General features: G+C 40.4%; 1 protein-coding gene across 2 annotated transcripts in view; it reads left to right on the top strand.

Moving 5' to 3' along the window:
* LOC148327332 (SLIT-ROBO Rho GTPase-activating protein 3-like) overlaps positions 1–12,978 on the top strand; it is a 29,965-nt gene extending 16,987 nt beyond the window's left edge. Inside the window, exons 6-22 of one of the 2 annotated variants that reach the window (XM_088308468.1) lie at positions 245–373; positions 457–678; positions 804–905; positions 1,432–1,629; positions 1,728–1,812; positions 2,711–2,738; positions 4,440–4,470; positions 4,701–4,761; positions 5,432–5,509; positions 5,742–5,876; positions 6,441–6,546; positions 6,625–6,852; positions 7,475–7,548; positions 7,649–7,829; positions 8,840–8,983; positions 9,162–9,435; positions 10,035–12,978. In XM_088308468.1, coding sequence (XP_088164594.1) covers positions 245–373; positions 457–678; positions 804–905; positions 1,432–1,629; positions 1,728–1,812; positions 2,711–2,738; positions 4,440–4,470; positions 4,701–4,761; positions 5,432–5,509; positions 5,742–5,876; positions 6,441–6,546; positions 6,625–6,852; positions 7,475–7,548; positions 7,649–7,829; positions 8,840–8,983; positions 9,162–9,435; positions 10,035–10,499 — 2,541 coding nt within the window. In that variant the 3' untranslated portion in view covers positions 10,500–12,978. Of the gene's footprint in view, positions 1–244; positions 374–456; positions 679–803; positions 906–1,431; positions 1,630–1,727; positions 1,813–2,710; positions 2,739–3,828; positions 3,932–4,439; positions 4,471–4,700; positions 4,762–5,431; positions 5,510–5,741; positions 5,877–6,440; positions 6,547–6,624; positions 6,853–7,474; positions 7,549–7,648; positions 7,830–8,839; positions 8,984–9,161; positions 9,436–10,034 lie in introns of both variants that reach the window. The other variant, XM_088308467.1, reaches the window with a different exon arrangement.
* Positions 12,979–13,410: the final 432 nt, after the last annotated feature.

Below are 13,410 nucleotides of genomic sequence, written 5' to 3'. Positions count from 1 at the left end.
TGATTGATGGTGACCCGATTCTTGACACAAATAATATAAACAGTTCATGAAAGGTCGACAGACGTTGATGAATGCATAATAAATGTAGATTTCCCTCTATTAATTCCGAAGTTATCAATAAAAATGACTTGCATCTCTTCAAAGGTCTTAAAATGCCACATTGCGACAAACCAGTTGACGCAAATCAACATTTGGTGACAATACTTTCTCAACATGCATCCATATGTGTTTCTCTTTCTCACAGAGACAAGCCAAGTATTTTGAAAACAAACTCAAGTGCACAAAAGCCCGCAATGATTATCTTCTCAATCTGGCAGCCACTAATGCTTTGGTGGCGAAATACTATATCCACGATGTGTCCGATATGATTGACGTAAGTACAATCGCTCAGGATAAGAATAAACACACACTCAGTGACTTTATTCATAAGGATTATGTTCAACTTCCTGTTCTTAGTGTTGTGATATGGGCTACCACGCAAGCTTGACGCGGACTCTGAGAACCTACCTGTCGGCCGAATATAGCCTGGAGACGTCTCGACATGAGGGTTTAGATGTTCTCGAAGGAGCGGTGGACGCCATGGACCTCCGAGGGGACAAGCACAAGTTCATGGACATGCACTCTCAGATGTTCTGTCCTCCGACACGCTTTGATTATCAGCCGCACATGGGGGACGAGGTGAGCGGGAGATAGCGAGCTCATTTCCAGTTTTTTAAAAAAAAAAAAATTATTTTTTTTTTAAGTTGGTTGCATGTTCCTGATCAAGTCATCACAGCAGAGTTTGTGTGCTGCTTTCCTGCCAGGTGTGCCAGGTGAGCGCACAACAGCCTGTGCAGACGGAACTTTTGATGCGATACCAGCAGCTTCAGACTCGCCTGGCAACGCTCAAGATCGAAAACGAAGAGGTGACATTTTCCTCTTCGCAAATTGGGTTTAAATGAGTCGTTCTAAAGAAAACATAGATAGTCGTTTAGCTAGAGCTAGCTAGTATGGTAACATAAGGACTCAAAGAACCACAGGCATTAATGTTTGCGTTTACAGCAACAGTTTAAAGTTTAATTGAAGAACAATTTTTCATGGAACTCACTCAGTTGAACTGAACAAAAATGTTTGAAGGCCTACTTGCTTGTATTACCAGGACAGAACAAGCTAGGTATGCTACGTTAGCTGCACGAGTCCTAGTTACTTTATGGTACCACTCAGTGGGAGAAAAGTAAGAATAAAAATTCTTAATCTGCCTGTATGATCGCTTGGTGATAAGTTTTACTTTCATCCATATAATCCTAAAATGTCCTCCTAATGATGACGCAAATTTTCTCAATGTCTGCTTTGAAAAGAGAAATATGCACCGTGCTCACATAGTAGTTAATGTTCTTCGTCATGATGCTTCCTTTTTGACATGATCGATTGTGTTGTGCGTGGTTATGTCAGGTGAGGAAGACGCTGGACGCCACAATGCAGACCCTCCAGGACATGCTCACGGTGGAAGACTTTGACGTGTCCGAGGCCTTCCAGCACAGTCAATCCACAGAGTCGGTAAAGTCGGCCTCATCTGACTCCTACATGAGCAAGGTCAACATCTCGAAGAGACGAGCCAATCAGCAGGAGACGGAGGGCTTCTACTTCACTGTGAGTTCTGACAAACTTGAACTATTGGAAGAATATTTGTGTTTAATCTCTCCATTGTATATGTTCTTTACACTCAATTATACTTTTTCTCCCTGCAGAAATACAAAGAGTACTTGAATGGCAGCAACCTCATCGTCAAACTTCAAGCCAAACATGACCTTCTGAAGCAGACACTGGGAGAAGGTGAGTCAAAATCACCATAAGGGGCCTTTGAGAGTTTTGAGAGTTTTTAGTATGACCAGGCACCTCGGCACCCGGCACCACTCGCCCATTAAGAATGAATGCGGAATAAGGGTTAGGATTAACTGAGCGTGTCTTCTTGGTACATTCTTAAGCCGCTGCATCGTTGGTAATCTTGAAATGTCACGTGGCACAAACACTTTTACAGAAGCGAATTACATCGTTAAAGCACGAGTGTTGCCTTTTAATATTGTCTTAAACTTATACCCAAAGAATGACTGAACAAGATCTTATTGCAATTGCAAAGTCATTCAAGCCTCCTCCTGTACGATTACAATTTTGTGTGATAAAGCGGAGAAGTGCAGAAATCTGCTTTTACTCATGACACCGTGGGAATTATAATTATTATTATTTTTGTTTGTTTGTTTGTTTTTTTGTGGGGACTGTTATTATTATTATTATTATTATTGATATTATTATTATTATTATTATTATTATTATTGATATTATTATTATTATTATTATTATTATTATTATTATTATTATTATTATTAAATGTGCGTAATATTTATGAAATCATCCCACAAAAAGAAACACCCCAAAAGCTGCTCCTGGCTGTGCTTGCCCGCCGCAGAGAGTGCAGTCAGGTTAACTGAGGGACTTTGGGGGGCTCTTGTTCCGTTACCAGGACGATGGCTGAATGGCTGCTGCTTGGCGGCGTGACAAATGCAGCCATGGTACTCACCCCATTGAGTGCGCCTGAATGGTTGCCTGTTTTCTCATAACACCCCTTTCCGTCTCCATCTGGCAGCCTCGCATTTTTTGGGCTGGCACTCAACTGTACCATTTGAAAAGCAGCGTCTACTAATTTCGTGTCTTTTTGTCCTCTGTTTCCTTTTAGGCGAGAGAGCTGAATATGGAACAACAAGGTAAGATGTCCGGTGACAAGAGAGCGAATAAAGGCATTGATTGTTTAAAACCCTCCCCTTGGTGTGCCTGGATGTGGCAAAAATGAGATCCCGCTGTGGGACTGGGAATGTCAATGTTAACATTGTGTAAGACATGGAAATAAGTCTTCTCCTGAATTTTACCGCTATACAGTTATCGGTATAATTTGTTATCAATACCAAATCAGATTAGTGAGATTACAGACGTAATGTTATTACAAACAAAATGTGTTACTTTCATGCAGTCGTTAAAACTTCACCAAGTGTCATTTGTGGTAATTCCCTGAGGTCCAGTTATATTTTATTAGTCGTTTTTTGTTCACAGGTCAAAATGTTTGACACTTAAGATGAGTAGTCTTGCGTTTATACTCTCTGTTAAGAAGCACTCTCAAAAATTGGAAACCACAAATTATGTAACAAACAATCTTGCCTTTTTAAAAAAAAAAAATTTCTTTGAGAATAGTTATAGCATAGTAATAGCAAAACTTCATACAGCATCTACACCCCAAGTCGTGTTGCAAAGATGCTAAGCTGTGGTGATCGCGGTTTCATATGCTGCATTCCACAAAACTAGGATATTGGAAATTCTCTGCCTCCCATTAGGAAAAGTACAGTGGAATACCGCCAATTCGCCAAATGTTTTTCCTTGTCGGAAGCTCGGCGCATATGCAAGCAATCTGACACTTATTAAAAGATTATGTTAGCTTTAATTGTCGTGAGGAACTTGTTGACTAGATTTTGCCGTGCTAATGTGAGAGTGAGTGCTGGTCTATATGTCAATCATTTACGGATCTACCAATTAAGCGAATCTAATATACCCGTGACAGACATGATGATCTGTCACTACGTGCTAATTGTAAAATAAATGCAATTATTTGCTTTAGATCGCAACATTACATCATGTCGGGATATCCCGTTTCCTAATTTGCCGACAGGCGTTAAATCAAGGCTGGAGAGTTCAGAACTTGTAAAAACACTGTGGGGCGGATTTGTGAACTCGTACATTATCAATTGCATAATTATTCATAATTGTCATACCAACCGTGCCCCCCCCCCCTCACCCTCTCCCCAGGCCCCCCATACTTCCCCCTAAACCTCAGAGAACGCGGAAGTCTAGACCTCGCTCCATTTTTAGGCGTAAGCTGTTTAACGGCAATATGGAGGCCTTCATCCAGGTACGAGCCCACCGTGTGCTCTTTTGTCTCTTGGTGAGCTCCGCTGTTTCGCTGGTGGTCCTTTTTGGGTTGTTGTTTTTTTTTTTTTTTTCCCCCACCTCACCTTTTGGCCACTCTTTTACCCATACGTTTGGCTCGCTCACGCTCTGACTCTCCTCTTGCTCGTCGCCTTGTCTCCCCCCCGCCGCCTCCTCATCAAGTCAGACACCCGCAAATCGACCAAACGTGGAGCTGCAGTTTGCTGATAATGCTCCCATCCCAGTAGGCCTGGACAAATCCAGTCCACTGGGCGTATACATGAAACATCTCCTCTTCTGACTTTAAAGTAGCCAAGCCCACGTCCTCAATGTCTCGCACCCCCAAAAAGCACTGAATCGATGCTTTGGCATTTTTCCAGACCTCCTCTTTTTTTTTTCTCCCTGTGAGATCTGTCTTCCCCACTAACTTGTTTGTGGTTGTTGTCGCCTCTCTCTTCCGCTGTCTACATGCCTTACTGCTCTCTGCCCAGGGGAAGACGGAATGTCCGAACCAGGACTCAGGTACTCTGTCCTACAGTTGGGTGGCATCACCATTTTGCTCCATTTCTGGGCCTCTGTTCTGTTGATGCTCCTTTATGTGCACACACTGTAATAATAACAATATTCATTGCATTTCATAGTTTTGGTATGTAGTGATAACATTTGATATGATTTGATCAAAGAATTAATACTTGATTTTTTTTCATGGATTTCTTTTTGATTTGCCTATAATAATTTGGATGTGACTGCAGGACTCGGGGCAGCCCATACCTGTGGTGGTTGAGAGTTGCATCCGATACATCAATCTCTATGGTGGGTTCCCATGTCGTATTCACGTGCAAATGTTCCATCTAAAAATAGTGGGACAAAGGACAAAGAAATAATATCTACTAGATTATTATAGTAACTAACGATAACCTGTAACTAAAACTAATATTGAAAAAAAAAAATCGTTAAAAGGTAAATTGCTTTTAAAAAACAAAAACTAACTGAAACATTCTATGTTAATAAACAAACAAAAATGAATTGAATTTTCTTTTTTTGTATTTGTTATTTCACATCATACATTCGCTTTTGGGGTTCATTTTAAATGCATTTATTCTGGTATTGCTGTATCTAAACAGAAGGTCAAACAGTTTATTGAGAGTTGACTGAAATTATAACGCAATGTTTATTGACTTTTCTTTGTTTTTATCTTGTACTGAACTAATACTCCATAATATAATAATAATAATAATAAAAAAACTAAACTAAAACATAGCATTTTCTAAAAATAATTTAAATGAAACTGAAATGGAAAAAAAAAAATACAAAATAATTATAAAGAAAAATCCCCAAATTTATAGCCCTGCAAATCTCTTGAAAATATAACACAAGAATACTTTTTCTGACATGATTTTGATGTATTTTTGTCCACTATCTAATAGTTTACTTTTTGTTTTTTGATTTTATAATGTAGCCCAATAAATTTGTTTGTTCACAGGTCTTCAGCAGCAAGGTATATTTCGAGTTCCAGGATCCCAAATGGAAGTCAACGACATTAAAAATGCATTTGAAAGAGGTGAGTGGCAGTCATCTCACCCATCTCGACGTTGTCTAGTTTGAATTTTGTTGACTTCAACCCCCCAAAAAAAATAAAATCTCTCAAGTACAAAGCAAGAACGAGGCCCACTCGTGTATAGAAAACCTTTGTCGACGCATTTTACACCAGATTTTGGCGGAATAATAAATGTGCAGGCCTATTCCACGTCGTATCCCAAATGATATTTGTGACGTTTTGATTATGTCTGCAGGAGAAGATCCCCTGGTGGACGATCAGTCGGATCATGACATCAACTCTGTGGCCGGCGTTCTTAAACTCTACTTCAGGGGCCTTGAGAAGCCGCTGTTCCCTAAAGAGCATTTCCTTGACCTCATATCCACTACAAGTGAGTCATCTTCCAGGAAAATTGTCTGACGTGAATTTTTTACTCTGCTTGGGGAGACCACTCGTTGTGTGTTTATTTTAACATTCCTAAAGCGGCTCAAGCTCTTTATAAAGGATTAGCAGTCAAGGACTGCAATTTTAACAAGTTAATGTCAAAATGCTCACACAAACACAAGAGATGAGTGGCGATTTTTCCCACATTTTAATATTCCATTATTATTATTTCTTTTGGTTCATAATAGTTTTTGCTCATAATATTATGAGATTATTCTCAAAAAATGTTCTCTTTACTTTTAAAATTCTAATATTTTTTCCAGTATGGCCCTACTTACCTTTTTTTTTTTTTTATTGTTTATTTTTTTATTTGAACTCGCTTTTTTTTTTTTTGTTTGAAAAATACCAATCTTTGCAAAGCACACTAGTCATTACTGTTCATTTGTATCAAATTTGAACAAATCCAGGCAAAGCTCATTGCTCATTTGGCAGTCATTTGAACGTAACAAACTTACTGTATGATCCAAAAAAAACTTTCAACCTAACCTTTCCATTGGATGTTTTTTTCCAGAGCTGGATTTTGGTTCCGATAGAGCCCATCACCTCCAGCAGATTGTCGCCACTCTCCAGCAACCTGTGGTTATCGTCATGCGATATCTCTTTGCCTTTCTAAATCAGTAAGTCGCCTCCCAGCAAGTGTGCTCCTCTGCTGAGTGACAGCTCTGCGTTGGCGCTAATTGCCTCGGTCTTTCCAGTTTATCCCAATACAGCGACGAAAACATGATGGACCCATACAACCTGGCTATTTGCTTCGGCCCCACGCTGATGCCCATACCGGAGGACCAAGATCCGGTGGCCTGTCAGGCGCATGTTAACGAGGTCATTAAGACTATTATTATCCATCATGAAGCCATATTCCCAGCCCAGCGTGAGTTGGAGGGACCTGTGTATGAGAAGTGCATGACTGGAGGCGAGGAATACTGGTGAGTTTTAAGGCGAAGTGTGCAGCATGGGGCAATCAATAATGTCATGCTCAAATCCACATGGAAGTGTGTCGAGATTTATTGAAATTTAAGATAAGTTCCCGGATAAGTTACTCAAAGTCATTTAAAACTAAAACTAAGTCTAAAGTGCATGAGCCGCGGAATATTTTGTTTTCTTATTGCTATCAAACTTCATCAATGACATCAAATTATGACGTAACCCATTGTTTTCAATCTGTTTTTACAAGTACGATATTCACTGCAAAGCCTTAAAGCCTTACATTGGATTTTTTTTTTTTTAATTAAAGCCGTAATCTATAAAAATCACACTTTATTTGGAAATCGAATCTAATATTTTGCAATAGAGACAATTGACAGAAATGTCTTTTAAAAAAAAAATGTAAATGTCTTTCATTTGTCTTCCTTAAACTTGGGGAAAGCCTGAGCTTTATGGAAAATATTTCCCCGCCGTATTCTTAATTTTCTGCATTCAATATTGTTTGAAATGCAAACCTTTTAATTTAATCCCATGCAGTTATTGCACATTTCTTTTCATACCAAACTCAATTTTACAGTCATGTTAAATATGGCTGCTGTTGTCTTCTATCTTTTGTCCACTCAGTGAGAGCCCACACAGTGACGCGGGCGCACTTGATGAGGTGGACAACGGTACCGGACCCAACACCAGTGATGATGGTGAGTCACAACTCTATCTCAGGTGGACTTCAAAATATCACTTATCAGAATAGTATTAGATCTCATTTGGTTGTGCTCCTCTTTTTTTTTTTTTTGTCAGAGCTTGAGCAGATAGAAGCCATCGCAAAGTTTGACTATGTGGGCCGGTCTCCCAGAGAGCTTTCCTTCAAGAAAGGAGCCTCGCTGTTGCTTTACCTGCGAGCTTCTGAGGACTGGTGGGAGGGTCGACACAACGGTGTGGACGGCCTCATCCCACACCAGTACATTGTGGTACAGGACGTGTGCGTAAAATGATTTTGCTTTATTCCAAAATATATTGTTGCCTTCTTTAGCTACATGAGCCCGAAAATAATTTAAACTCATGCTCACTCACATTCTATGTTCTATACAGCACAGAAAACTGCAACAGTGGGAGTACAAATGCTATTAAAGGGGAAGTCAGCCCAAAAAATCTTCTTTACAATATATTCTATGCGGCAGTCTACAACCAACATTCTGACTAATATTGTGTTTGTGGGTTATAAATTAAACAGCAATATCCCAAATCCTGAAAATGTTATCCCTGTTAGGTCATGTGATGTCCGCAACATGAGCCATGATTTGGCGTTACCTGAGCCCTGTGCAACTGTGATGTCATTTTCAGTTGATAGCAAAATGGCCGCCCCTAAAATGATTAAACACAGGTGGATTTTGCTGATGAATTCATTTTCAATTCATTTTCAAACACAATATTAATCAGGATGTCATGTTTAGACTTGTGGTGGTGCAAACAGCATATTAATGGGAAGAAACTTTCCCTTTAAAATTAAAGGTACATCTCAATGAATTCGAATATTGTAAAAAATATTATTTATAGCAGTAGTTTGATTTTAAAAAGTTAACTCATTATGCAGATTCATCTCACACACACATGGAAAATACTTTTCGGTTGTATTGTTTTTTTTTTACAATAATCCTAATTGTAAAACTAGAATATGTAAAAAATGTCAATTCTAATGAGAAGAATTTAAAATGTGACTTTCACTTTTTAATTTGAAGTACTGAAATGCAGTTTTCTACGCTATTCATATTCATCGAGCTGCACGATACATTCCAAGAGAAATAGAAAGCATTGTTAATACAGCTCCAGTATATGATCTCATCAAATTGTGCCGGTCTACACGATGAAGTGACCATCTGTATAGCATATTGTGGGCTCTTGAAGTAGTCGTAACAGTGTAACAAAGGGATCGTGAGCTTTAGAGAGGGGAAAAAATAAAAAAACATATTGCTTTTTTTCCATCCGGAACAGGGATGACGCATTTTCAGAAAGCATTCAAAGAACTGACAGTGAGAGCAGCAGCGGATATCACGAAGATCGATCGTCATCCAGGCAGGAGCACCAGTCTTTATCAGAACATCCTCAGGAACGTCGCTATGGTCCACCAATGGGAAGGTGGGTTGCAATTCGAATTAGAGATTACAAAATAATCTTTTTGAGACATCCAATAATCGAGCCTTTGCTGACATTGATAGAGATAGAAAACAACGCTCAACTTTGGCCCAATTGTCGATTTGAGTGCCTAACCACATTTAACCGGAACATTCAACTGATTTCAAACACAATCTTTTAGGGCGAAATTGCGGTCAGAAGGAGCGCCGTTTCAGCGCCACAGGAACGGCGACGGCCACAGCCCCACCCGACCCGTCGACGGGCCCCCGAGGGTCGCGCCTCGCCCCTGCAGCCCTCACAAAATAGCTGTGAGCAGGGGCCCGACAGACAGTCCGGAGAAGCGGCGACTCGCCACCTTTGGGGCCGCCGGACACCCTCAGCGGTCGTCTCCCGGCACCACTCGGCACACCAGCATGGGAGACCACAAAACCCTGGAGGCCGAAGCGCTCGCTGAGGTGAGTGGTAATAGATATTATTTTGGGCAGGGTCCGGACGTCCATTTTTGGGGTCAAGGGGTGACAAATTTTATAAATAAGGCCAGAGGGTCGAGGCTGGAATCGTGCTGAGATAGAGGCCGGAGGGCGGGGGACTGACCGGCAAAAAAGGGTCAAGTGCCCAGCTGTGTCAATTATCGATGTCAGATTATTGAACAAATTATTTCTTTAATAATTTCTGTTAGCCTTCTCTATGAAAACTTCACAAAGTTCCACCAAATAATTGTGGCGTAAACAGAAGTGTAAGTGCAAACGAATCTGTTGCTTTATCACGTCAACTTGATGTGCAAACAAGCGGATTGCACTTCTTAAGCACTGAATTTATCTTGACACTTGCTCAATGAAAAAAGAAAATATACATATAAATAAATAAATCCTATCGTGCGACAGATCAAAATGAAGTAGTTTGTGTTTTTCCTAACTGTCGCCTTTGCAATTTGAAAATTGCATTCCACTACATTGCAATGTCGATTTGAATTTGACGATTTGTTCAGCCAACTTCCTGCTGACATAAGTTTCTCAATATTTACATATTTTTGTCCTTCCACTTTGTTTGTCAGGACATAGAGAAAACAATGAACACAGCCCTCCATGAGCTGTGTGAGCTGGAGCGACAGAATGTTGCCAAACACGCTCCTGATGTTGTCCTGGACACGCTGGAACCTCTCAAACATCCCGGCGGTGGCCAGGACGTCCCCGGAAGTCCCTTGCACACCATGGTCATCAGAGATCCCGAGGCGGCCCAGCGGCGGAGCGGCAGCAGCTCCTCTTCTGAAACCATGACAACGTTCAAACCCACCCTGGCGGTGCGCAGGCCCAACGCGCCCGTCAGGCCGCCGCCCGTCAGACCGGTCCGGCCTGCTCCCGTGCTCACGCAGGGCCAGGGGCCGCACCGTTCGAGCAGCTCCAGTTCGTCAGGTCTGGGCAGTCCGGGAATGACTCCCACTGACAGGGTTTTCCCCAAAGCTCCTTCCCCTTCGCCGTCCACTTCATCCTCGTCCTCAGACAAACAGGGTCACGTGTAGTAGCAGCGGTCAGACACAAGAATTTCAAAACCTTAACGGCACTAAATCTGTAGTTGGTCACGCCGACCGCTGGTTCTTGACAAAAGTCCGCTCACATCTTAACTTAAGCAGTCAATGATACGCTTACTTAGCATAGATGCTGAATTTAAAATGGATGCACTGGAAAATCCTTTTGTTCACCAATAATATGGAACACGACAATGACTTATCAATGAGGGTACAAACATGCTGTGAGCTGAGCTGAGACTTTTCTGCCCTCGCCACTGTGAGGCAAAGGAGGAGCACATCATTAGGTTGTTTGTTAAACTCTTCACGATGTACTGATTGAAATTAAAGGTAGCCACGAGCTCGTAGGGATGTCCCGATCGCACTTTTTGGCACCCGAGTCAGATATTTTAAAATATAACGTTTCGATTTGGTTCAGCAAATCAAAACCGATTTTACAATTAAAATCGTGTTTTGTTATGCCCCTTTTACAGTATTAATATTAAATGGGCCGTTCCACCAACTCAATCTGGAACTCGCTGTTTTTTGGGCCATACGATTTGCAAATATGACATTTATGATGATAGAATGTTAACATTTATAAAAATGCTTTTTCACGTAAATAGGTACATTTACTGTATACATTTTATTCCATAGGGATGCAAATGACACCAATTTGGTGGAATGGCCTATATGAGCTTTTACACAAACTGGGCATTCTTCTGAGGGCATTTGATTTATCTAATCATAAACAATATTTTTACACGCTTATTTATTGGCGCGTGCAGACTAAAACAACGAGTCCACACCGCTATGTAGTTGTTCGGTACGTGCGTGACTTCTCACATCCACAAACAACACGATTGATTTATTAATATGTTAGATGCAGTCAGTGCGGAACAAGCTTGTTTGTCAACTAATCATTTTGGCTATGCGTGTTAAGATTTAAGTCATTTGGACACGTCACAATTAGCTGTCTCTCAACTCTTATGCCATTCAGTGAGGCGGTTTTATATCAGGCAACGCATATTTCCTCTGTGCAAAAAATGTCTTTGGTCTTTTCACAAGTCGCCCCAAACACAATTTACATTCCGCTGTAGTGAACACGAGAACACTGTGCACAGACAGTCGGGAATCTGTATGTTTGTGTTACCGTTAAAATTTCAGAAAACAATCATGTGGTCGGCCAAATGCCGATCATGTGATCAGATCGGGACATTCCGGGTAGCTGGTGTGTGGCTCAGTAGAACATCTGCACGGTGTAATGAAGGTTCTGCAACTGCCACTAGCAATGAGGCTGCTGCTGTGGTGGAGTTCAATTGGGGCTCCCTCCAGTGTTTGGAGGAAATATTTTACTGGTATCTCCAGATGGATGGCAGCTGAATTAAATTTTACACCAAGAATTTTATTCGGAAAAAAATGGGCTTGCATTGATCGAGCAGACTGTTTTTATTCTTTTAGCAAATAAAGACAGAAATTCCTCAAATAGTGGCCTCAATTTTAATAGATGGTATGCTTCAATTCATCCCACCTCAAGATGTAAACAATTAGCATGCTAGCCTAGCATAGCACACAAGCTAGCGGTCTTGATTAACAACAAACAAACAAAAAAAAAAAGAAACGAGTTTGGCGGGGCCATTATTCTTTCAAATAGGAATGTCAACTTTTTTTAACGACATGCCAAATGTTGAGGCATTTTGCGCTTCGGTAAATAAATTCCCTGGCCACTATTTGAGGAAATACTGTACAGTGTAAATGTGAATGCCACTTATACTGTATATTCTCAGTTTCAGCATCTAAAGCACAAATGTGACTCGTTAGTCGGATTACACCAGTTTTCCCATCTCAGCTAACTGTGTGGTCTCATGTTAGCATCAGTGGCCTGCTACCGTTCAACCTTCACCTTTGGATGGACTGACCAAACACAATCAAAACGTTGTGTGTGTGTTTGATTGCCGAAGGTATTTAATAGAATCATCTCAAGGACAATGGCACTTTGTAAAGGATTAACCACACACGGCAATCGTGTAACTTTTACATAGAAAATGAAGAAAATAGCAAAATCATATATCAATATAGTAAAAAAAAAAAAAAGAAGCTGCAAATTAGTAGACTCCTGCAATGAACTAATGCACTTAAAACACTTGCAGGAATTGTGCTGCGTCCGTGTTGTTGATTTTGTTCTAGAAACTTGATACGAGCACATCAATGGAACTTGCTGCCGTGACTCAACGGCTCATGGTCTCTCTTTAAATGAGCTCGTTTCCGCTCGGTGGTCTTCGTCGTCCATCCCACCGGGATTCTCAATATATCTTTTCAAGTGTAACAGGTACGTTTGAGCGAATGCATACATGCTGTTGAAATGAGGACTTGTACAAATAACAATGTATGATAGGAACAGGATATATTATCATCTCTAGTCTGTAGATTTTTTTGTAACTCTTATCCTTGCACAAGCATTAATTAAAGAATACATCTTGGGGGGAAGTTGTCATCACATTGTTTGTCTTCAACCGCACTGGAAAATATAGAAACTGTAGAATGGAATTTATTTTTAACCATTTTGCCGCCTGACAACTGAGTTAATGGAGTAAACAATCTATAGCTTTGCATTTTATGAATTAAAAAAATACATTAAATAGCTTGTATAGTTTATTCATTAGTGCTGATTTTTACTTTGTACAGTATATCATGCGAAATGCTATAGATTCAACTCAACTGACCTCATTTAGAATATAGATAAAGAATAAAACAACAATTCAAATGAAAGTAAAAAAAATCTTAATTTTACTTCCTTTTGAATGCAATTTTTAAAATGTAAAAAATCTAGATATTGATGCGAATATTAAAGAGGCAGGTGACAAAAACAGTTTTATCACGCAGCTCCCATCCTGCTCTCCAGATGGAGACATTGTCCTCCGAGAAC

Source organism: Idiotropiscis lumnitzeri, chromosome 11 (assembly GCF_059441095.1).
Source record: "Idiotropiscis lumnitzeri isolate Australia: NSW breed Sydney's pygmy pipehorse chromosome 11, RoL_Ilum_1.0, whole genome shotgun sequence".
Classification (NCBI taxonomy): Eukaryota; Metazoa; Chordata; class Actinopteri; order Syngnathiformes; family Syngnathidae; genus Idiotropiscis; species Idiotropiscis lumnitzeri.
This window is presented reverse-complemented; position numbering and strand designations above follow the sequence as displayed.